The following is a 25,687-nucleotide window of genomic DNA, read 5'->3' on the forward strand; positions in this document are numbered from 1 at the left end:
CAAAACATGATTACAGATTATTCATCTGTCATGGTTAGAAGTCATACACATCAGTTTCTGTGTTAAGTAGAGAATTTAGATCCCTGCTTTAAGATTTTCAGAAATGTCCGTGACAGATGGCAAAAAATGATGAAGCGACAACATCACAATTGTGCTGTACTCGGTTCCGTCTTCCTGTTACTTCCTTAAAGCCTGACTCTCTTGTGGGCTTGAAAAAACCCACTGAAATGTCTTGACTTGACAAAAATATACATAGAAAAAAATGCATCTATAATTACACAGTGGTAGTTGTTGAAGATAATTACATTAGTAAGGTTTTGAATGTTGCAGCTCATGGTTTCAGTTGAATTGTACACCTGAATAATCTCAAGTTGTAGAAGTAACACTTGGCTCCCAGATTGGACCTCATATTTTATTTTTATTTTTTTGCCTCCACCACTAGTACAAAAAGCCCTCATCTTGAGTTTTGATATCGTATGCCAAAAAAGACCCCATCCAAGTATGAAACCCTCAAGCCTAGGCTCTTACTCCACTCGTGGAATTATACGAATGCTCGTTTAGAGGTAAGTGAGAATAAAAGATTTCCCAGATTGGGGCCTCTAAGCTCAGAAGGGGACGCCTTCAGCAATTTTCATTCAGAGACTTATAAAAAAAGGATGAATACTTTGAACTGGTGTTCAAAACATGAGCACAAATGGCAGTCAGAGCTTGTCGCAAAGCCAAAGATTCAGAGAAACTATCTTTCGTCTTACAGTCAAAATCTCTTGCAAAATAGAGAAAGAAGGCAATACGGAGGTGGAATTACTTTAGGGGCAAATGGCAACCAGGTGAGTGATCGCTTCAAACTAGAAGTGATCACTCGCTTCTAGTGAAGAACGATGGGCCAACACAAAAACATTGACTAATATCATCACAAACACTTTCAGAAAGGTGTATATTTATACAATATGTGCATTGAAGGGGCAGTATGATGTTATGTTGTCCCCTCGTCAAAAACATACCTGGAGCGTTGCTCTGACTCTTTCATTCATGTGTCACAAATCCTTTAACCTCCTGTGGAAATCATTCAGCTGTGCAAAATGGCTGGGTGGACCAAGCACCGCCTTCGAGACGCAGCTCCTCCTTCTTCCTCACATGACTCGGCTCCTTCAGCCTAGCTAGTAACAATTAACAAACACCTGGTAGAACTACACACCAGCTGAGCTCATTATGCCAGCTACTTCTCAGTGAATAAACAGACGCAGGCCCATTTTCAGGCCATTAAATCACAAAGTCTAATTTTTTAAGTCATATTTGATATACAGAATTTACAACTGAAGTCATATCACTCATATCACTTGGTTGTGCTATAAAATAGCACTATGTACCTGGAAAACGCACAATACTGCCCCTTAAAAAAAACACATAATTGGATCTTGAATCTTGTATTTTCAAGTTGAACTCTCCATTAAGTTTTAGTGGAGATATATACTTTTTCTTGTGTGCTTGGTGACAGTAGCTGTAGTTTATATACTCCCAGGTAATGTAATCTGCTCAAGTGCATCATATTTTATAAGCCCATCTTTTTTTCTGGCATATTTATTGCCATTGATCAGATGGGAGCAGTCACTGCAGACAGGAAATATGGGAAAGATTGCAGAGACGTGACATGCAGTAAATGTCTCTCTGGCAGCAAATCGAACTGAAGACCCGGTGCTTGATGCAATTTAAGGCCATGTGATTTCCGCCCTAATTACTCTGCCATCAAGTGGCCCAGCAGCTCATTTATTGTAATTCTTTCTTTCCAATTGTTGCATAGCCTCCCTGACCTGCCTTTGCAGGTCAGAGAGGCCCCTTCACTGTCCGCTTTTAAAGTTCGTCTTAAAATCCATTTAAGACGACACCAGTGGGATCTAGTTTTAAATTGTATGTTTTCGTTTTTAAACTGTAAGAGTTTTTTTTTAGTTCTTTCTTTCTTTATTTTTTTATTGTTACGTTGTGTTTTACTGTACAGCTGTGGTTGTTTTAAAGTGCTTTATAAATAAAGTTGGATTGGATTGGATAGCAAATGTGTAGAGTTGAGTCTGTTTGAAACACCTGCAGAAAGATATAGAAAGTATGGTCCAACTTTAAGGTAATAAGTGAATAATTGTTTCAGTTTGATTTCTTTTAGCTATGAAGTAATGATATCAGATGCAGCCATTGTATGTCCTTTGGGTTTGGATCAATACTGTTATGATTGGTCTCATAAAATCATGCATTTACATATAGATTTACAATTTTAGGTGATATATCTTTGTCATTCTCCACAGACTCTTTGTCCTACAGGCGACTCTGCTAGATCCTGTGATGGAGATGCTGTGAGGTTATTGAAAAACTTACCAAAATTGGGACGGTGTTCCTGAAAATAGACCAAAGTTATTAAAATAGAGTAAGTTGCTTATTCAATAACCAAAGACTCTCAGTACAAAAAGCAGCGTGTAATAGTGATATGTGAACTCAGTTAGATTATTTCTTATTTTAGGTCAGATTTAATTCAAATTCAGATTATTATGGATGGATTTCTGTTCTGTACGTAAATGTATTTTTGAAGTATTGCTAATATTATAAAAAATACTTGACTTCTCTATAATAACATTCAGGTTTCTATGTGAGCTCTGAACAACTGTTGAATTGTATACTTTTGCAGTATTACCTTTCTTCTCTACCACAATGTATCGGGCAGAAGTATCTCCTCACGTTTTGTGTTGGGTACATGTGATACAAGGCTAAAAACGCACCTTCAGAGCCCGGCGGAAGATCAAATCGATACAAATGTTCTTCACTTGTTTTGTCAGTAACTGGAACAAAATGTTAACTTTAGTTTCAGCTTTTACTCCCAAGTAATAAAAACAAAGTTAATTGGTATTAAGTTTGACAAACCAAAGGAACTTGAGGCATAACTAGACCCCAGTGGTCTCAAACTGCAATCCTCGATGGCCAAAATCTTGTAAGTTTTAGATGTGTCCCTTGTTTTAGACACTTAAAATAAGTTGCAAAACTGCCTCCAATCAAGCTCTACAGAGCTCTTCTAATGAGCTAATATTGGAGCCTGGTGTACTGAAGCAGAGAGACATCTACAAGTTACAGGACAGGCGCCCTGGAGGTCTGGAGTTTGAGCTATATGCTACTTGGCACAAAGATTTTAATTCCGTGTCTTCAACATAAAGTTGTATAGAGACTCATTTAATACTCATAATGCACTTCGAGCATATCTACATTTGCAGTTCTATCTATTTTGAAATAACCATTTCCACTTTAATTAGCATAGTCTTAAATTGGTTGCTTGGTCAGTGATGGTCACATAGTGCTGCACAATATTTTGAAGCTTAGACATCTTCACAGTACCACTGGGTTAAATATAATTGCAAATGACTGCTTAGATGCAGGTTTTATTTTAGATGCATTTGGATTTTGATTTGATTTTGGTAAAAGCCTGACGTCTAAAAGCATATTTCAAGTCTTTGACACAAGCACAGAGCTGCCAGGCTCTTTCAATGACCTTACTGCACCTCTCTAGACATTTTGTTACCCTGTATACCTTTGTATTTGAGTCAGGCTGTTGACTCAACTTGTTGATCTCATTGTAAGAGAGTGATTTTATTCACGTGTGATGGTGTTTTCATCAGAAATAATCCTCGCTTTAGTTCAGACATAAATGCATACAAAAGGCAGTTTTAAGTGCTCTGGGAATCCCAGCTCCAGAGCAGAAGGAAAAAAATGTCAGTGGAGCGCGTTTCTGTTTGCTATGTTGGTCTGATGCAGATGAAAGAAGAGGCGGCATAGCTGGTGGAGTTGAATATAAATCTGGTAGAGGGAAGGAAACCTTGTGCTTTTGCATTACAATATGGGAGTGTAGCATGCATAGCTGGTTTAAAGTTGATGTGTCTCATGGTTGTTTGTGTGTGTGTGTGTTGAGAAAAATGTCATTACTTCCAGCTTAGGTTTAAGGTGGAGGTTTACACAAGCTTATCACTGTTGTTGAGGTTTTTAAGTTTGTTCACCAAAATGGAGGCCTGATGTTGTAAACTGCAAATTGTGTGCAGCTGCTGGAGGGGGACGTCAGCGCTGTGTTTATAAGGAGAAGGTTCCTGGATGTGAGTTTGTAAATGTATCCGTTTCGGGTCTGGTAGCTTCTCTACCCTGAACGCCACCTTTCTCCCACTGATTGCTGGTAACGGGCAGCAACATTTGTGTTGTACTTTCCGCATGAAAAAACTTTGTCTTTGATGCCCTCGACTTTTTCTTTAGGGCCACAAATTGCCAACAATTTAGTCAATTGCATCATAAAGCCTTGTTTTTTTTATTTCTTTTACATCTTTTAGAGATTAATCTCAAAGTTTAATAGCGCTGCCTCCTCCAGGGATGGTCACAGAATGAATTTGTCAATGTTTTAGCCACCTAATGAGTTGTCTTTAGCTGGCTTAGTTTTTGGGGGGGATTTGGAACAACATTTGATCTTAGAAAATGTCTTATCACAAGGAAGGAAAAATCAATGATAAGATGCTTTAGTGGTAATCTGCTTTTGATGAAGACTTTGCTTTGTCTTGATGCGCAGGGGACAGATTTGCTTTCAATTGTTTTTGTAATGGCTTTATTGGAGCTTCTTTTGCTCAATCAACCCTCGGATCCAGGAGTAGAAAATATCAAGAAAGGCGAAAAAATGGATGAAAGCTTAATGTCTTATCGGTCATGTTTGACTGTGAGACAAACCAGGCGTTGTTGTAAACATATTTGTATGCGGTGAAGTAAAGTGTTATTTGCTAAGGAATCACATCTAGAGCTTCAGATTGGTTTAAGGGAAGAATAAATAAAGCATGGTGTGTAACATAACCAATTTCCACATTGAGCCTAAAGCTTAAGAGGATTATATTTGAACCAATTTCATTTATTGTTTTGACTGCCCCCCTCCTTTTTTAATATAAAATGGTTGCTAGATTTACCTACTTCTGAAATTACTCTAAAAATCCTGCCATTAATGTGTAAATACTATGCTTATTTCAGTTGATACCAGAAATGTAGATCCTCCTTTCAAACTGCTCTGTGGATACTACAAATGTTTAATTCGCTTGCTGGACTCCGGATTGTTTTTAGAATCGATTTAGATTTAAATCAACATGAAATGTATATTTTAGCACGTAGAGGCAACATTTCCAGGGGGCAATAGGGAAATTCAGATGTAATATTTTTCACAACAAATAACGTCTTTCATTTTCAGTGTACATTTCTCTAGCTGGATTCTAAAGCATGTGGTTTTATTTCTGCCATGTAATCCCGTAAAGACGAGCAGAAGTCATCACATCACTGGGGGGAACGTTTATAATAGTGGCTAATCGCTAATTTCAAAGGAACAGCAATAACATAAACTAGTGAAATGATCACCGTCACTATTACTGATGGATCAGTGATTGAAATTGATTGCTTCATCTGCTTTGACAGGGAAACCACAGGTGAAACAAAAAACCTTATTCATTAAATGCATAAAGTTGACATACACGTTCTAAAATGCATAGATTCTAAAAGACTGATTAGATGCTTAAAACTAAGATCATAGTCAGTATAAAATAAGAACACAAATAAAACTGTATATAGTTATAAAATGGCTTATGAGGTGAGCTGCTACTTTTCTAACTTCCTATGGCTCGCTGTACTGCACTTCTATCACTAGGTTGAATGTAAATGAAGAAACCAAAGCTTCATAGATTTAGTTGATCTGGAAACCTGTTGTCCTTTCCATCAGTCTGACATCTTTCCTTCATGCATCAGCAAAGGGAAGTCAGTCAAACTTAACATTTTAAGACCGAATGTAAAGTAATTTTGACATATTATAGCTGAAATGCTGTTTACTATCAGCTAAAATTGTAATGATCCTTTTCACCTCTGATGGTTGTTGGATTTACCTAACTCTTATGTAGAGTTACTGTTGAGTTGGGTTGTCTACACAATGTGTTAATCTATTCGTCTCCTCACTATAATTACTTATTAATAATTTAGCTGGTTTACATCACTGAAAGTCATAGGTAGAACCAAGTGGGGCATTTCTTAAACGTACAGTACACGGGTTGGTCTGTTTTATTCTTTTCTTATTTGCACACATGGATGATCAGATGATATTTGCAGTAAAGGATTTCCAATGACGAAATTCTCAAAAAAAAAGAAACGTACCTAACAGGTAAATGAGCTGTTTTATGTCTGAGCCTATTGAGGGGCATCAATAAGCCGTTAGCTGCTTTATCACCCTCCTCTTCATTCTGCTTTGTGTCTGTATGTTCTCCAGCTGTTTGCCTCCTGTTGGCTTATGCTGCAGCTATTACACTGAAAGAAAAGGAGAATTAATTATAGATGTAACTCTATTATAGCTTGTTTGCAGAAGGAAAAATATACAGAGGAGAAGGCAGACAATTCAGCCGCTAGTAAGTAGCCAAATCAATTCAGCTTTGTGGAGAAACGATATGTAATAATAAAGGACAAATATTTATGCCGATGAACTGCACTTACCCTCTGACAGTTTTTACATGGTCAATGTTCTAGTGTTTTCTACGAAGAGATTTGTTTAGTTAGATTAAATCATCACAGGGTTTATGGTTATTACCGGTGTTAGAATAATGTGATAGAAAAGTGGTTGATTCTTGCATTAAGGTGGCGGGCAAAATCTTCTGCACCCAGAGGTAAAATCTATTGTAAACATAATTACTTGAAGTCCGAATGGGAAATTTCACAATTTTATTTATGTCTCTAAAAGATAAAAATGGCAAAATGCGTACAGAGAGCGTCATATGAAGGCTTGTTTTGTCCGGCTCATCCTAACGAGGTCTGTTTCAGAGTTCAGGGCGCGCCAGAGACGTCGTGGTGGGGAATTTTTATTGTTGGCAGCTTGAAGGCGCTGTTGGCAGCTACAGAGAAGCTCCTCTTCGCCTGAAGCTCAACAGTGTGCAACAGTTGGTTTGTGAACTCTCAAATCAGACACGATACCTTTATTTTGGCCCTGCTACAATTTATTTAAGAACTCCCATCTCCTCAAATCCTGAAGTGCTTCCACTTTTTTCAGTTACCGAATTATGAATGATGACTTTCTTAAACTCTTGTAAATCGTTCAATCTTTTGCCAACGAGCCAAATGGGTTTGAAGTAATGCCTTGCTTGTGTGTGCCGGTGTCAGCCGCAGCAGCAGATACGTGCGAACATGGCCAGCCGCTCGAACACCTTCCCTCCTGTGTGTGAACAGATCTCACAAAGGAACCAGATTCCGAGCGTCTGGGTCAGGGTCACGAATAAACGGACCGGAGGAGAGGCCACATACGAACGTCAGCCGCGATTTGACCCGACCTCTGACCTCCCTGTCTCACAGCGGCTCTCTGTTCCCGTTGGCGTCTCACAGGATGTCCTCTGTCGGAGATGGCACAATCCTCTTTTGTTGCCCTTTCTCCATTTAGATTGTCATCATAGCAGCGCTAAGTCTAAATTTACTAACTAAATAATTGAATTCAATTTAAACTTTGTTTAAGCAACAGATTAGGAAAAAGACTGAGGAGAAATATCTCCAGTTTTCTAGTTACTTTGCACAGTTTGCTGCTTTATACCAGCTCCAATCATTGAGTCGTGTTTTTGTCCCCATCAGGGACCAGATGGGCCGTCTCCTGAAAGTGATAAATTTGTTGTCGGCTCCTTTATCTTATGAAGCATAACAATGGGGCCTCTGTGCACAAATTAGCACTTTCTCCACTTTCATAAAGTTTAATTGTTTATGACAGTGGAAGTGAGGGACATTGTTAGAGCTTCTGTTCAGTAGATGGCCCAAATGTATGCAGATAAAGTAAGGCAACGTTTTCTAGTAGAAAAATAAGAAATCCAGCTTTTTGGTTGATTAAGCTTTGAAAGCACCTTTTAGATAATGGCGCATCTCTGAAAAGTCTGTCTCATTTGGTCCAGTTGGTAAGTTTGCCTGTCTAAAAAGCTCCACTTTGTCTTCTTTATGCCCAGGTGTAGCTGCAGTTCCTGCCCACACTGCCGGTCAAGATGGTGGTGTTGTCGCTCAAAATCTGCGTGCGACAATGCAACGTCGTGAAGACGATGCAGTTTGAGCCCTCCACAGCTGTTTATGATGCCTGCAGGATTATCAGAGAGAGGGTCCCCGAGGCTCAGGCTGGACAGGGTGAGCCTCTCAACGACACTGTAATCTGCAGCATCGGCTAAGAAATGACAAAACTCTGGAGAGTTCAAAAAATGGAAAAAAAAATTGCCAACATTTATGCATTGCCTTGCAAAAGTATTTCTATCCTCTTCCACATTTTGTCACGTTACAACAACAAATTTCTGGTTTGACTGTTTAGATTTATAATTTTTTTATATGATAGCAAAACACAAACTGGTACATGATTGTAGAAATAAAAGGGTGCATTGTGTCCAAAAATCAGCTGCAGTTACAGCTTTAAGTCAGCGCACCTGGTCCCACATGTTTGCACTGTCCTCCACATGGCTTGTTCCAAAGTTTAAACGTGAATTTTTATGGGTTTCCTTCAACAGAACAATACATTTTTACTAAATGCTCCAGAGTACTGGAGCGCACGCACTGTAGTTTTTGTCATTGGATTTTTCAACCTGAAGTGTGACTTTCTACTCTAGTTGATTATTTATTAATAAAATGACCTATAAAGGCAATGGGCTGCTTTGGATTTTATTTAGGGGTGTGAAAGTAAAGAGGACTGAATTTAAATGTAGATATTCTTCTTTTATTTGGTAAAAACTTTCATAAACTGTTACACAGTTATACAAACACCACATTGAAGTTTGCAAGAAATGTGGAAGAGTTGAGGGAGTGTGAATATTTTTGGAAGCTTTTGTAAAAATCTTCTGTTTGTGATATTTTTAGGAACACTGATTTTTTTTTTAAATACAGCGTAATAATTTACAGAAATTCTTAAATGTCTTCCTTTTACTAAGTTTAATCTAATTCTATGTTTGTACATTGTACAATAGATAAACAGTTTTGCCTTTTATGAGTTCGGCTGTAAAATCTGAAATTCTTTCCACTCCATCCTGGACCACATGTTGGAGCCTCATCAATCGTAGCTTTCCATCTTTTCTCAGTGTCATGTCAGACTTATTTGTTCCACATGGCTCCACTCAAGTCATCATTCACTTCTTTATGTTTGCAAATGTTTTATACTTGGGATCTCTGTTCCAATAAACTTTTAATTTAGAAATTCCTTGAAAATGCCGTTATCTCCTCTAAACCTGAGCAAATGCTGTGCTTGACCTTTATTCTCTGTGCTCAAGATGTTTTCTGATGTTCTTTCTTTTTTTGATAAACATCGTCTAAACCTCTGATGTTTATCCTCACTGCTTCAGCTTCAGATTACGGCCTCTTCCTGTCCGATGAAGACCCCCGGAAAGGAATCTGGTTGGAGTCTGGAAGGACGCTGGACTACTACATGCTCCGTAACGGGGTAAACACATCAGTCTGTTTAACCCGCAGCCACATGGGGCGAAGCTGCAATCACGGCATGAATGTTTGCTTTGAACACAGAGCAAAGCTTAAGGGAACTCTTAAATGAAAATTATGAGACCGCAAAGACACACACTAGGCACACACAGTTATCTTGCTACCTTTGTGTGAGTCACACACCAGACACGGATGTGTGAATAACGTAGACGAACTCATCAGCAGTCTCTCAGTTAATGCCTGGCTGTAGCTGTGCCACTCTTAAATTGGTTCCCCTCTTCAAATTCACCAAAGGCAGCCCAGGTAGGAGGCATGACTGTGACCGTTTATTGTGAACCAAATCTTAGCCCATTGTTGTGACTGGAAGGGGAGCGGCAGGCCGTGATAGACAGCCGTTAAATAAGGTTTTCAGGCTTCTGTTCTTCCTTCCCTGCATGCGACCTGGTTGCAAATGATCATTTCCTCAGCAGAAACGTTCGCTGTGTCTCTCCATTTCTCTCCTTCTGAAGTGAAACCTACAGATTCACTTCTTCTGGTTTTGATTATTATTATTATTATTATTATTATTATTATTAACTATGTTTCCCCTCTTGTGTTTGAGCAGGATATTCTTGAATACAAGAAGAAGCAGAGGCCCCAGAAAATCAAAATGTTGGACGGAGCCGTTAAAACAATCATGGTGGATGACTCAAAAACAGTGGGCGAGCTGCTTGTGACTATTTGCAGCAGAATAGGTACATCGTAATCATCCGATCTGCATTCTTTCTCCTGTTTTTTCAGCAGAATGTACCTTAAAATTAGATATTGCAGTCGCACAGCATTGACTTTGCTCAGAGTAAAAACTAGTCCAAACTGTTTTTATTGCTTTTGTTGATGCAACTTTGTTGCATATCCATAAAAAAATATATATATATATTTATATATATATATATCTGTGGCTTGCCTCCACTCTCATGCTTATGTAGTTTTCAGGTTAAAATGCTGCAATTATCAAATGTGTGAAATAAAATAAAAAAAAATAATAATAATAATTTCATTTTTGTTCCCTTTTCTTAATTATGTGCAACTTTGCTTTGGTTAGCGAGTATTGAACCTGTTTTTGCTCTTTTGTAGCGTGACAGAATACTTTTGCAAATGACGTTCATTGCATCTTAAGATTTGTATTTAGGTCTGTGTGACAAAGCCACTGGACTTTTATCTAAAATAAATATTTTTTACTCTTGATCTCAGGCATCACAAACTATGAGGAGTACTCTCTGATCCAGGAGACGGTGGAGGAAAAGAAGGAGGACGGGACGGGTACGCTGAAGAAGGACAGGACGCTGCTGCGAGACGAGAGGAAGATGGAGAAGCTGAAAGCCAAACTGCACACAGATGATGACTGTAAGTTTAAGGGAAAACAAAGAGACCATTTTAACTGACATGGAAAGTTTCCCAACCTAAATGAAGTGGATCTCTTACAAAATGCACACTGCTTATAAAGATTCTTGTCTCTTGAAAACGTTTCACCTCTCATCCAAACAGTTTCTTCGGTTCTGAACACAGACTAGGAGTAACATCTAAATTGTAGTTGAGTCACTGGCCTTACCTTCTACTCGGTTTAATATCTGTGTCGTTGTCAATCAAGTAACAAATAACTGAGTTGTTTTGGTCACATCTTAAGAAACGGCTGGCTGTACAACCGCCAAGAGAGAGAGAGAGGAGTCATGGCTGCAGTGTAGGTGTTAGAAAGATGATGACTTTCTGCGTCCACCGCCCTTAACTGGAATATGGGAGCTCTAGATCTAAACTTCTTACTACTATTTGAATCTGAAAAGTTTTCCCATAAGAATGTGTTCAACTTTGCACACAAGCAGTTACTTCTTCTCATAACCATTCACTGATCTCATATATGTGGTAAACTGATGGAAATGAATCTGTGATTTCCACTCCGATTAGATTTTTGTAAACCGACTTTAATGTTATGAGAAACATGGCAGCGATTTGTTTCCCATGATGTTTTCTGTACATTTTTGCTTCACAGTGTGAGGTAATAAATGTATACACAGGACAACACATTATTTAATTCTAGTGCATTGACAACAGCTCAAGCAAATTAAATCGGTTTACTTCATTTAATGTTGCGTTTTTAGTGAACTGGCTGGATCACAGCAGAACGTTTAGAGAGCAGGGCGTGGACGAGAACGAGACTCTCCTGCTCAGACGCAAGTTCTTCTACTCGGACCAGAACGTTGACTCCAGAGACCCGGTCCAGCTCAACCTGCTTTACGTACAGGTGAAGTGTTTAAGATGTAATTAATGTCCTTTACTGTAAAAAACTGGCAAAAGAGTGATTTTTATTTGTTTTTTTTTTTGTTAAAATAGATCCACCAATTTGTGTTTTGTTGATCAAAATGATTATTCCTGGAAAATAAATAAATGTATACATGATTTTTACAGTGGCGCAGTTGGTAGAGCTGTTGCCTTGCAGCAAGAAGGTTCTGGGTTCAATTCCCGGCACTGGTCTTTCTGCATGGAGTTTGCATGTTCTCCCTGTGCATGCGTGGGTTTTCTCCAGGTACTCCGGTTTCCTCCCACAGTCCAAAAACATGACTGTCAGGTTAATTGGCCTCTCTAAATTGTCCCTAGGTGTGAGTGTGTGTGTGCATGGTTGTTTGTCCTGTGTGTCTTTGTGTTGCCCTGTGACAGACTGGCGACCTGTCCAGGGTGAACCCGCCTCTCGCCTGGAACGTTAGCTGGAGATGGGCACCAGCAACCCTCCCGACCCCACTGAGGGACAAGGGTGCAGGAAAATGGATGGATGGATGGATGGATGATTTTTATGTTACAAAGTTACAAAAAATATGTATGAAAGTAATTTTAGGACAGCACAGCACTAAAATTTCTCCTTTTTAAAAAATAAAATAAAATTAACCAAAACATATAATTTGTTGCTGTTGCAGGCACGAGATGACATCCTGAATGGTTCCCACCCAGTATCTTTTGACAAAGCCTGTGAGTTTGGAGGCATCCAGGCCCAGATCCAGTTTGGACCTCACATAGAGCACAAACACAAGCCTGGATTCTTAGAGTGAGTATTTGACTTCATTTTATGATTTCCATGAAGATTCAAGATAAAAATAAAAATGTTTAGAATTTTTTTAAAGATTGTGGAGAAACTGTTTAACTCGTCTTTGCTGCATTAATTACATCCTCTAATGTTTTTACTTTCTTTCAAAGTCTGAAAGAGTTCTTGCCCAAAGAGTACATAAAGCAACGAGGAGCTGAGAAGAAAATATTTCAGGTGTGTGACTTTCATCCTCGTTTTAGTTTTCCTTTTATCTCAACAATGTTGTATAAGTAATAAGTTCCTCTAAACAAAATTAAACCTGCAGGAACACAAAAACTGCGGAGAAATGACAGAGATCGAAGCAAAAGTGAAGTATGTCAAACTGGCGCGGTCTTTGCGGACGTACGGCGTCTCCTTCTTCCTCGTCAAGGTGAGTCTGCAGTTTTGCACAAAATTCAGTGTTTTATGCAAAAACATTCTGACGAGCTGCAAGAAATACTATGAAACTGAAGCACATAGTAAGAGAAGAAGTCGGTTGCAGGCAGTTTGTGGTGGTGCTGGAAGGAAACTCCTGCTGTCTGCAGCAGAGGAGGTTTCAGAGTGAATACAGAGCGGTTGGAATGACTGACAGGTAGTAGGGCACAATGTGCAGGAATATGTTCATTAGAGTCCAACTGGCAGCAGAATCCAAGTGAATCCAGCAGATTTCTACTACTATGCATAAAGACGACATTCTGCATTGCATCACTTCAAATCTTTCTATTAGCTGAAATCTATTTTTTAAATCTTTTTGACTGTATTACTCTTTCACAAATCAATATTTCACACAAAGAAGTTGCTTTTATCTCATCGTCATAGTTTGATCTCTAGAAATGTATTACAACGAGTAGGTATGAAGAATGAAATCACTTCCAACAGCAGAGCACATGTTACAGTTTCTGCTCTGCATTTTAATTCCTCCTAAAAATCCCACGGAAATCAAAGTGTCCTTAAACGTCTTGGTCCCCCACATGAATTCCCCCTTGAACAGTTCAGCTCGGTATCTCCTTTTGTCTTCGAGTCTCTGGCTCTTGAGTTTAATCCGGTGGAGCAGAAACGTCTCTGAAACAACCCTGGAAAACTTCAGCCTGGCGGCTCCTAACCTTTAACTCTCAGAGGCCCGCCGAGAGTTTACGGTCCCTGCAGGACTTCTGCACACCTCACCTCTTGGCCCTCACGTCACAGCCCATCACATTCTCTCGGTCCGCTCCCACCGGCTTCGCTTCCACAAGAGGCCTTTGCTCTTTTCCGCACTGAAAACACAAAAGCTTTTATGCATTTTCAAGAGGGTTTTTGCAATATGATATTGAAAGCTAAGAGAATTCAGGAAGAAATTCCAATCAGCTGATGTAAAGATAAGGACACACATTTTTTTTTTTTAGTAATTAAGGCGGTTTCTAATTTTTCTTTGCTGCTTGGACTGATGTAAAGTTGTGCCACAGTAAATAAATATGAAAACTAAATTAGCATGAATTTTTTGCATGAATTTCTGTCCTGTTTTTTGTCTGTAATCTGTCAACTAAACATCATAAAGTTCTTATAAACTTGTAATGGTTTAAATTGACTCTTTGTATTCATGACCCTTTAAATCCACTCAAGCGATGTACATTCATTGTTGTCAAGAATTAAGTCGTTTCCATGATTGTGTGCCATAAAATTCCTGGGTTGAAACAGATGTTACTCTTTTAATGTCGTGTTATAAATTTTACCAACCGCATTTTGGATTTTTTACTTACTTTAATGATAAAATTGAACAGAAATGAATACATCCTTTTGCAACTCCACTCTGTTCTAATTTGCGAAGAGTCGTCTGTGTGAAATTGAGGCTTAAATGTTCTCTATTGATGCGTTTGGCTGAAGTAAAGTCTCTCTTTTCATTACAGGAAAAGATGAAGAGTAAGAACAAGCTGGTGCCTCGGCTCCTGGGCATCACCAAGGAGTCGGTGATGAGAGTGGACGAGAAGACCAAAGATGTGGTTCAGGAATGGCCCCTCACTACGGTGAAGAGGTGGGCCGCGTCGCCCAAGAGCTTTACGCTGGTAAAGACCGCCACACGCCCACCTTCTGTCCAGAGGCAGAAAGAGAAAAGCTGCACACACCACAGAGCCAGCTATAGTACACATTTATCACATAAATACTTTTTATAGTCTGGAAAAGTAGTTAAATTAGCTCTGTTATTTTCCAAGTCTGGATAAGAACTGGAAAAAAGAATGGAGTCTGGAAAAGGTTTGAGTTTCCTCACTGCGACGTTTCGGGCAATCTGGAGGTAGATCTGAAATTATTTGACGTTGTTTCATATTTAGATGACCTCTTTCAATATTTGATTTCCACAACAAAAATAAAGTTTGATCCATCTCATTAATTGCAGATAAATTCACACACACATAAAAAAAATATTTTGATGGTAGTTCATATTGTAGACCTTTATACAAATCTTTGGGATGTTTTATTTACAAAATAAGATCATCAAAGATCACAAATTAGCTTAGAGGGGTATTTATTGAAAATCCAGTCAAGCTTTAGTACTTTAGATTTTAGTATGATGAACTAAATAGCATGCAGTTACCAAAACCCAAAATTAAAATGGTACTTGCTGAATCGGACACCGTCTTCTTTTGTGATTTGTGAATCTTATTCATCAAAGTAAAGATTTTGTGTTCAAAAGCCCAGAGGAAAACTGATGGAAATATGTTTAAACTCCTAACTTATTTTTATAAATTTAAAAGAAAGAAACTCTTATGAAGCCTGCTTCTGACTTCTGTCTTTGAGATTTTTTCTTTTTTTTACTTTTATGTTTTGTTCATTGCTCACCTTTTCATTCGTCTCCTTCAGTCCTCTGAACAAACTCTTTTCTCTTTGCTGCCAATAACTCTCCTTTGTGACAGCACTCAGAGGTCCAGCCACTAATAACACAGCTTTAGTCTTGTAGGTGTGTTGGATCTCTGTTGCAGCTCGATTAACACAGCCTGTTGTGTGAAGGCTAGTTTGCTGTAGTGTTTTTAACCATTTAGGCTGTCTGTATTGGTGTCACTGATTTAGAGGTTGTTTAGATTCTCTCTATTTACCCTTTTTTTTTTTTGTGGAAATGTGCTAAAAATAAATGGAATGGAAATCTTTTCCTCATGGAAGCAGTTAGTTTTCCTGCATTAAGGTTTACCTCCAGAACGGCTCTCGGGTTAATCTGACTCTCTGCTGCAGCTTCATATCAGCCAACACAATGTGCGGTGCTCATCTGAGTCGAGCCGTCTCCATGGATTCACTTTAATCCTCCCAGAAAATCCTCAGTCTGTATACCGTACACGCTCTGCTTTCGGCTACTCCTTTTACAATTTCGCACAAATCAGATGTTTCACTGTGCGGATGCGTTTCTGCAGGACTTTGGGGAGTACCAGGAGAGCTACTACTCAGTGCAGACCACCGAAGGGGAACAGATCTCCCAGCTCATCGCCGGTTATATTGATATCATCCTCAAAAAGGTGAGACATTCATCACAGGAGACCCCCTAATCCTGATGTTTTAGTATTCTCCTGAGGGCTACGTGTTTTCGGCTTTGCGGGTGATTGATGGAGACCGTGCCGTTCCGTCATGCCGCTGTAGTTAAATGAAAAGTAGCAGAGGAAGGCTTCTTAAGCCTGAAGTGTAACTATTTAAGTAAAATCTGAAATGTATATCTGGGTATCTGAATGTGTGATTTGTTTTGTTTTTAAGGCAAGTTGATTTGATCTCATCTCATGATTTGCTGTCCTCCTTCCAACTAAATGGGGCTTAACTAAACCACAGTCTGATTTCCTGCTTTTCTGCTGTGTTTACTTCTCTCCTGCAGAAGCAAAGTAAGGACCGCTTTGGATTAGAGGGTGATGAGGAGTCAACCATGCTGGAGGAATCGGTTTCCCCTAAAAAGTATGGAAATCAGACCTTTTTGGCTCATGTTTGAAGCATGGGCTTGAAACTTGCCGTTTCTTTACGTGTGCATTTTGTTGATTGATTTGAACAAAACAAAAAACAAAGAATCGCTCAACTGTATTGTCTTTTTAAAACATACATGTCCCAGTTTGAAGAGGAACATTATGATGATGTTGGACACATAACAAAGCTATGCACACATCACTCTAACAAGCCACTACAACAGCTTTAACATCCATCTATCTACCTGGACGACATTTTTGACATGGAGAACACATGCCTGGCATTTTTCAATCTTCTGTGGGAGGAACGTTGCCTCATTTAGCCTGAGGTGAAACTGTGTTTCTGTCCATTCTCAGCTGATAGTTTTCCTGCTTTCAGCTTTTTGCAACATTTCTACTTTTATGCACATCCCCCCACCCCCATCTCTGTGCTGATGCCAAAGGCAACATTCTGTAATACTGCAGAAACATTGCACACCCAACTTTGCAAGTCTGTTCTGCAGCAAAACAAACAAGCTTTTGTTTGCTGAAGGTGGAAAGATTTTTCCCTGTCGGTTTTTATTGTGTTTAAGGTCTTTGTGGCTAATGTGTAAAATCCAAACTAGCTCAGTGGGATGACGAACATGTCCAGTTAAAAACATAATTCTAGAACAATCCATTTTTGATGGTTTGCTTTTTTCAGCAAACGGTTTTAAAGGATTTAACTTGCAGAATTATTCATACTAAATGAGTGTTTGCCCGTTTTATTCCATTACGACCAGAAGCTTTATGTATCATCATGGGATTTTATGTGGTAAATAAACACAAGACAGCTCATAAAATGTGAAATGGAAGTTAAATGGTGCATAGTCTCTCAAAATTGAATACATTAAAATCTAACAAATGTGCCTGGATTTGTATTGAGACTTCTAACTTTGAAAGCATTTGGCTATGATAGACTTTATTAAGAGAAAATAGTTAGTCAATATATGAGTCATTTGTTCTTAGTGTAGCTTTTCTTTGAAGGCCTCACAGGTTCCCTCACAATGGGGAACACAGGAAACAAATGAAACTAAATAATTAAAAAAAAAGTGGTGTGGAGGAAAACCAACAATACTGTGCTCTCAGTGAAACATGGTGGTGGCAGCATCATGCTGTAGGACAGAGGTGTGAAATGCATTTTCGCCTCGGGTCACATCCAAATTACAAAATTCCTCAAAGGGCCAGAGGTGAGAGAACGTATTGATAAAATCAGTATTTCATAAAATGTCAGTGGGTCATGTACAAATGAAAAGCGGCTTGATTTGACTGATAAAATAATACTCAAGCACACAAATGTTGACGTTCAATTTATGAGGGCCACGTGAATAATTGGTGGGCTGCATTTATGCAGGTTACTGTATGCAGAAGACTTGACTGGGACAGAGGTTTAACTTCTAACAGGAGAAAAAAAACCCCTAGTGATACAGCAAAAGCTACAGTGGAAAGTCTACGTGTCAGAACAAAGTCCTGACCTAAATCAAGTTAAAAATATTTTTGCCAGGCTTATAAATGTAACTTTGGGATTGTTACATGAAATTTGTGAGAAAGTCTGAGTAACATTTTTGCATGGCACTTAAAAAAAAAACATTGCTACACAAGCATCGGCCTTCGACATCATCATGCTGCACGGCTGCCTGACTCGGTCCTGATGGTACTCATGTTGTGCTCTTGCAGATCCACGATACTTCAGCAGCAGTTTAACCGTGTGGGTCAGGTGAACCAAAGCTCCGTGGCGTTGCCGGGGGTGATCCGCTCTGGCTCCATTGGCACCGAGTCGCTCAGCATGGGCACCATGCCGTCCCCTCAGCAGCAGATCACCATGGGTCAGATGCACCGTGGCCACATGCCTCCACTGGTACGACATTAGATGCTGTGGGGTGTCTTAAAGTGCTCAACTGATTTAAAAAATTTTTTTTACTTCTCATTATTAGTTTGCAATATGCCACCTCGGGAGACTGTAAACTAATTAGCTTCTCATGAATTGCTTGTATGCAGAGTTCAGCGCAGCAGGCTCTGATGGGAACCATCAACACCAGCATGCAAGCTGTTCAAAAAGCCCAAATAGACCTGGGAGAGGTTGACGACCTCCCACCGCTGGGGCAGGACATGGTAGGGTCATGCTCTCACACCCAAAGGAGCATTAAGTGTTTATTCACAGCAGTGATGAAATCTGCTGAATGAGCTCACGTCCCCAAAAAATGTCTGCCATCTCCGCTGTAGGCCTCCAAAGTGTGGATCCAGAACAAGATGGACGAATCGAAACACGAGATCCACTCCCAGGTTGATGCCATCACTGCAGGAACAGCTTCTGTTGTGAACCTCACAGCCGGTCAGCGCTTCTTGACTCAACAGAAATCATATTGGCTTCTTTTGTTGTTGTTGTTGCTGTTTTTTTTTAACTGTATCTCTAGCATTTCTGGAAAAAATATGTTTTTTAGGAAGTGCAATTTTTTATTAAAAGCAACACGTCAACAGGCTTAACCCGCATTTTTTACAAGTGCTTTTAAGGCCTGGTGTGCTCTGCAGTTAAAATAATTTCATGGTGTGTTCTGCAGTTAAAATTATTTGGCCAGTTTGTTTGGGTAAAGTAGAACTTTTCCATCAGGCTGCTGTTTGTTAGAAGCCATGTAAAATCTAATAGTTCCCTCATATCCTGCTGTGGTTTGGAGAATGTGGGAGAAAGTGGCCTGGCAGCCTGGAAACCACTCCATCTCTGATTTTTTTTTTTTATTTTTTTTTTTGCACTTTTTTTCCCCTCATATCTTTTGTCAACTGTAATTTTGGACAAGGTCTCGCACAAACTCCTTACAAGTAAACGATTTTGCGCTTTGTTTTACATTTACCTCATGTTGTCTTCCCCCATTTCCTCCCAGGTGATCCAACTGACACAGACTACACCGCTGTGGGCTGCGCCATCACCACCATTTCCTCCAACCTGACGGAAATGTCGAAGGGCGTGAAGCTGCTGGCCGCGCTGATGGAGGACGACGTGGGAGGAGGCAACGACCTGATGAAGGCTGCCAGGACGCTCGCAGGTGCCGTGTCCGACCTCCTGAAGGCCGTGGAGCCAACCTCCGGCGAGGTGAGAGATGGCGTCTCAAACTTTCAGACTTGGATTTGGTTTCTTCTCTTCCCTCATACTTGGAATCTATCTTCTTCACATCTTCCTTAAAAGCACATTATCAGACTGGAGCCGTTTAATTTGCGGGAAACGGGCCTCCCTTCTGATTTGAATTCAAGCAGCAAAGCAGACTCCTCAGCTGTTGTATTTCAGACCTGATGTCAAACAGCCAGCTAAAGGCTAATTAAATTTGTCGCCAAGCAGCTGCATCCCGAGACGACTCGTCTTCTCTTAATAATTCTGTCTCTCTGCTGGTCCAAATCCTAACCCAATTATATAAACATCCTCTTCTGCTTGCCTCCAGCTAACTGAAAATGTCCTGGGTGATCAAAATAAAGATCCAAGACCTCTTTAAATCATCAATCCTGGAGCTGGTTTAAAATTACTGCAGGGGACAAATGCTCGTTTTGCATTTTGATGTTTTTATCAAAGCCTGTTTGCGTGTGTTTTAATCTTCAGTATTTGTCTTTCAGCCAATTTTTAAAGCCACAAATGGTGAAATAAATGACAGTGATACTATTACAAACCGGGGTAGTAGAAGAGATTTAAATGCGACTCCAGGTCCCGATTGATCTTTTTTCTGTTTGTGTGACTTTAGACCAGACAAACGGTGCTGACCGCTGCAGGTAGCATCGGTCAGGCCAGTGGAGACCTCCTGCGACAGATCGGAGAGAACGAGACAGACGAGAGGTTCCAGGTAACTCATCAGCTTTCGTTTTATCATTCTGCTGTAGATGTATTATGAATGTGAAGAGAGAAAAAAGTTTATCAATGCACATATTATTTTCACTGATGTAGCTGAACACGATGCATGAAAAGTAAAAAAAAAAAAAAGTTTTTTTTTTTTTCTGCTTTACAAGAACATTTTTTAAAAGTTCTTGTGCAAATATTTGGTGATCTCTTACTTTTATCTGTGATTGCAGGACATCTTGATGAATTTGGCCAAAGCGGTGGCCAACGCGGCGGCCATGTTGGTGCTGAAGGCCAAGAACGTCGCCCAGGTTGCAGAGGACACGGTCCTGCAGAATCGGGTCATCGCTGCCGCCACACAGTGCGCCCTGTCCACCTCCCAACTTGTGGCTTGTGCAAAGGTACAAGAATGAACATTTTACAAACAGACCTCAATAAGTCAGAGCATTATCTGTTCGTTAATTTGTTTTAGTAATTTGATTTTAAAAATGATGTAGATTCAGTATTTGGTGATTTTCTGTGTTTAAAATATGTTTTATTGGTGTCGTGTAACTTTTCAGAGAAGCTCTATCTTGGGTTCTTATTAGCTGTAATGAATATCACTGTGGTTAGCGAATTTACATTAAATGAGTGTCATTTTCTGGAATGAAATACTGAAATAAATTGGATTTCAAAGCTGTTCTAATTTAATGAGGAGCACTTTTATACTAACATTACATAATATTAATAAACTCTGGGCAATTAAGTGAATTAAAGAAAACGAGCACGTTTAAGTGTTGGAGATCTTTGCATTAATTTTTTTGAAAAATGAGTGTATTATGGTGCAGTTAAACACTGTGCTCTCATCATTTTGCTCATTGCTAATCATACGGACCACATGTGTGTAATTAGTGTAACTGCACTGCTGGCTTTGAGTCAGAACTGTTTCATTTATTAGCTGCAGTGTGCTGAGATTATCCCTGTCCAATCATGTTTTTCTCTTTTTGGATCATTGATTAGTTTCACTTTACACTGAAAAAGTGGATCAAGATGATTTGAGTGTTCAATTAACATTAAAACGAGGATTTTCGACGTTTTAACAAGAGGAAAGTTTTCCACTCGGTGATGATAATTTTTCCGCTGCTGATGACGGAAGCTAAATATGGCCGTATTTCTCAGTGACAGCTTTAATACTTTTAACCCTTTGGTTGTCTCAGGTGGTGAGTCCGACCATCAGCTCTCCGGTTTGTCAGGAGCAGTTGATCGAAGCCGGGAAACTGGTGGACCGCTCAGTGGAGAGCTGTGTCCAGGCCTGCCTCTCAGCCACGGAGGACGGGGAGCTGCTTAAACAGGTCAGCTTGATTCACCGACTGATATACAACAAATCTGTCGTTTTTACCTTTTTTTTTTTCTTGAGGATTAGTTCTAATGTTAACATTACAGGCTACAATGGGACACCTTCGTTTAATCGAACAGGAAGTTTGATTTATTTAAAAAAAAAAAAACAGAACTGGTGATGCTGGTCTTGTTTCCTGAAGGTGAGCGCAGCAGCAAGCGTCGTGAGTCAGGCGCTGGCAGATCTTCTGCAACATGTCCGTCAGTACACCGCCAGGGGAGAGCCAATCGGGCGCTACGACCAGGCCACAGACACCATCATGACCGTGACGGAGAGCATCTTTACCTCCATGGGAGACGCAGGTGAGCCTGAAACGGACATGAACCAGCAGCAAGACGTTGTGAAATAAAATAAAACCGTATAAAGATGTTTTGACTAAGATTTCATGTGTAAAATTATTCCCTGGTTTTTTACATACACATGAAGCCAGAATGGTCAGGCCATAGGGGGCGACATGTGACTCAGCGGTAGTGCGAATGCACCATTTGGAGAAGTTACAGTACTCAAAAAAAATAAAATAAAATAAAATAAAAATTATACAGTCAGGCCATGTGTGGGAAATATATTTCTAAGAGTTCCGAGTATCATTTCTGATATATATATATATATTTTTTTTTTAATTAATGCAGCAATTTTTTTAAAATTCTTGCTGGGAAAAAAAAATCTTCAAACACAACACTCCTATTTTTAATGCTCTTCACAGGGAAAGATGCTTCTTTTAGATACATTTGATCCATAAATATGCATAAACATCTTTATTTTTCCCACATGGATTCTCTGTATCAACTGAAAGACTTTGATTGTTTAATCTATGTCTGTGTACATTCATAATATTCACAAGTTTTCCACTAAGAAAGGGTCATCCGAGCTCTTGGTTGGTAGTTTCTGAAGATGCCTTGCTGTGGCTGTAGTCCCATCCCGGCCCGTCTTCTCCTCAGCTTTGCTGACACAGTGATGTGTTTGAAGTGACTGCTGTCAGCTGAAAGCACAGAGAAAAGCTGACAGTCATGTTAACAAGTCTGACAGTAGAAAAGGACCAGAGGGAAGGAAGAAGATGCACAAAGAATGTTGTTGGCCTGCAGGTCAAACAAGGAAACGGATCGACCCAATAAGAGAAGTGGGATATCTGATATCTGCTGCAGACTGTCGGGTTGAAACCGCCTCTTCTGTCCCACCGGATGGTGAAAGAGAGACAACAACTTTAAGAGATTACAGCAGAAACATCATCAAACTGGAACTGTTTGATACTTCAATTTATTTACTTCTGATCAGGTGCTATAGAGAACCTATGTGGTACTGTGAAGACTAGAGTAAGGGACACCAGATCCAACAGTAGAGATGAACTGGAGGCCGCTGCTGAGCAACCTGGACTTCCTCTAAACCTCAGCCGAGCTGCAGACTGATTGCTTCCACGTCAGGCCACATCGAAGCAGTGATTCATGCAAAACGAGCCCCTGATAACCGTCAGGCGCATATTTAGTACATTATAAAGACATCGTTTTCTGTAGTTACATTTGTCAGTATTAAAATACGTGTTTTTATTGGTCTTGTGTAAAGTCGGAGAAACCGCGTTTTGGTTTTCGTTTGCTACAAACTAAATTTATCATCTCACTCTGGCAAAAAAAATAATCACTGTTTGTAATAACTCAGTTCAAGTGCCACTTTTATAATTGAATTACCGAAATAAATGTGCTTTTTAATGACATTCTAATCAATTTAGATATTCCAGTGGTTTAGTGGATTTGTTGTAAATTAGATTGTTTTCAGCTACAAATCTGACTATATTAATTATAATTGAACCATAATGAATATCTCTGCATTTTGTACCTAATAACTCTCCTGCTACATGTAGCTGATTAACAGGAGCCATGGTGGCAACAGTATGGCCTTAAAAAAACAAAGAAGGTGTTTTTAGACTTTTGTTAGACAGTGACTCAATGTATAATGTGGCCAATGATGTCAGTTGTTTGTGGTCAGCTATGTGTAAAGTTTTGAAGCAGGCACAAACAAAAGGAAACGGTTGTGAAAGTGAGGGAAGACATCAGAACGTTCAGGTAGCCAAAGAAAACATAGACATTGGAAAATGGAGGATTGGGCCCAGGAAAACTGGATTCAGATTCAGAAAACTTAACATTAAACATTAACGCTTCAGTTTAAGAAACTGGAACTGTGTGGTTGTTGTGATCACATCTTCTACACTCTGACTCTTTCCTCATCTCCATTCATTTTTGTCTGTGTCGCCATGCAGGAGAGATGGTTCGGCAGGCTCGGGTTCTGGCTCAGGCTACCTCAGACCTGGTGAATGCCATGAGGTCCGACGCTGAGGTCGAGGTGGACGTGGACAACTCCAAGAAGCTGCTGGCAGCCGCCAAACTGCTGGCAGACGCCACTGCAAGGATGGTGGAGGCAGCAAAGGTGAGCCTGAAAGTTACGTCCTGTTTTTTGTGGCAAGTAGATGTAACGTTAAAATAGATGGAGCAAATGCAGAAAAAAAGTATGTTTTGTGACGTCAGATTGTTTTAAAAATCATGAACTGAAATAGTTATTTATTGATGTGTGTCCACTTCAGAAACGTCTCGAGGTTAAAACGCTTTTCTACGGCTTTCATTCTACGTTGCAGAATGTTTTCACGGCCATCTTAGCGACTAATAGGTTGATGACAGGGGTGGCATTTTTCAAAACCGGTCGCTCTCTGCTTATCTGGTGACCTTTTCTAAGACAGCAGAGGGAAAAAAACCCGCAGAACCAGGAACCACAGTGGTAATGTGGTGTGAAAAATGGGACTGAGAATGACACATAGGTGCAGAAGTCTGCTTTGTCCTGTTAGTGCCTCCTCAGTTTCTTGATAAAAGATGACATTTAAAGCATCTGCAAAATCAAAAACAAAGCATTGTATAAAAAGACTTTTGTTTTTTTATTTATGAATTTGTTTTGCTTGGCAGCTTAAGAAGCAGATCTGCGGTGACTTATAAAGTCTGACATTTGTTTTTCTCATTTTTCAGGTCTGGATGAATATAGAAAAATATGAATATGAAAATGTTTATTTTTTTACTTCTACCTTTTTAACTATAGGACAAAAGTCTATTAATGTCTACTTGTCACATTAGTTCATATTAATTTGACATACTTTATCTTTGATCTACTCATCTGTATTTTTATTTCAATCTATTGACTATTAAATTAAGGCTCAAGATTTTTTGTTTATTTATTTATTAATATATATTTTTATAATTTTTTTGTGGAACCTACAGTCAAGCGTTCAACACTGTTCAAGAAGATTCGAGCTTAATTATTTTTCCTCAAGTAACCAAAATGTGCAAAATCAAATCTTTGAAAGTGTCGATGTATCATGAAATATGGTGGGTCTGGTTGCCATGCAGTGTCAGATTTTGCTGCTCAAACCACATATGTTCCCATTTATTATTATTCTACTTAGCTATTATTGTCTCTTCATAAACAAATGTTAACCTTTGCAGAGGGAGACTTTTGGCTCGGAAATGGCACTTTGCTGTATATAGACATTTTAGCACTGAATTATTGATAAAAGCAATAATTCAGTGCTCAGTCAATACAGGAATAAGTCGAGTCAATACAGGATTTTAGTCACTCTCTTTATTACACCTCATATTTTTAGAGCAGCGAGTTTAAAAGTAAAAGAAGTGTTTCCTCAGACTTGTCTCCCTCTCTGCTCCATCCATCTGCTCTCTCCCTACATCGGTCTCATTATCTGTCGACAGGATTGCTCGCCGATATTAATAACGCTCCTCTTCCTCCATGGAAATGAAATGATGCCCTCCAGCTGGTTTGCAGAGCTTGATGCCAGATTTCCCACCATCACAGCTGCATATTTAGTTGTGTTAATGGAGGCCGAGGCCCACAGTTGATTTGGCAACTAATTATTAATTTGATTCACTTCATTAATTTCTCTGTGTTGGCTTTTAAAAATTGTCAGGCCAAGATATGCTGTATTCACTTTTAAGCAGATATGTAGTTTTGCAGGGTTTTTTTCTTTCAGTGAGAACCTTTGA

General features: G+C 39.4%; 1 protein-coding gene across 3 annotated transcripts in view; it reads left to right on the forward strand.

Moving 5' to 3' along the window:
* The window catches only part of LOC103462596 (talin-2), an 80,767-nt gene that overhangs the window by 32,699 nt on the left and 22,381 nt on the right, over positions 1-25,687 (forward strand). For all 3 annotated transcript variants that reach the window (XM_081605334.1, XM_081605333.1, XM_081605332.1), the window contains 20 exons: positions 7,998-8,169; positions 9,366-9,463; positions 10,064-10,193; positions 10,690-10,842; positions 11,592-11,734; positions 12,402-12,529; positions 12,679-12,742; positions 12,834-12,938; positions 14,431-14,586; positions 15,922-16,023; positions 16,371-16,447; positions 18,148-18,328; positions 18,469-18,582; positions 18,694-18,802; positions 19,347-19,555; positions 20,193-20,291; positions 20,518-20,685; positions 21,481-21,615; positions 21,802-21,961; positions 23,908-24,074. In XM_081605334.1, coding sequence (XP_081461460.1) covers positions 8,034-8,169; positions 9,366-9,463; positions 10,064-10,193; positions 10,690-10,842; positions 11,592-11,734; positions 12,402-12,529; positions 12,679-12,742; positions 12,834-12,938; positions 14,431-14,586; positions 15,922-16,023; positions 16,371-16,447; positions 18,148-18,328; positions 18,469-18,582; positions 18,694-18,802; positions 19,347-19,555; positions 20,193-20,291; positions 20,518-20,685; positions 21,481-21,615; positions 21,802-21,961; positions 23,908-24,074 — 2,634 coding nt within the window. In that variant the 5' untranslated portion in view covers positions 7,998-8,033. The remainder of the gene's footprint in view (positions 1-7,997; positions 8,170-9,365; positions 9,464-10,063; positions 10,194-10,689; positions 10,843-11,591; positions 11,735-12,401; positions 12,530-12,678; positions 12,743-12,833; positions 12,939-14,430; positions 14,587-15,921; positions 16,024-16,370; positions 16,448-18,147; positions 18,329-18,468; positions 18,583-18,693; positions 18,803-19,346; positions 19,556-20,192; positions 20,292-20,517; positions 20,686-21,480; positions 21,616-21,801; positions 21,962-23,907; positions 24,075-25,687) is intronic.

Source organism: Poecilia reticulata, chromosome 3, assembly GCF_904066995.2.
Source record: "Poecilia reticulata chromosome 3, P_reticulata-male-v2, whole genome shotgun sequence".
NCBI lineage: Eukaryota > Metazoa > Chordata > Actinopteri > Cyprinodontiformes > Poeciliidae > Poecilia > Poecilia reticulata.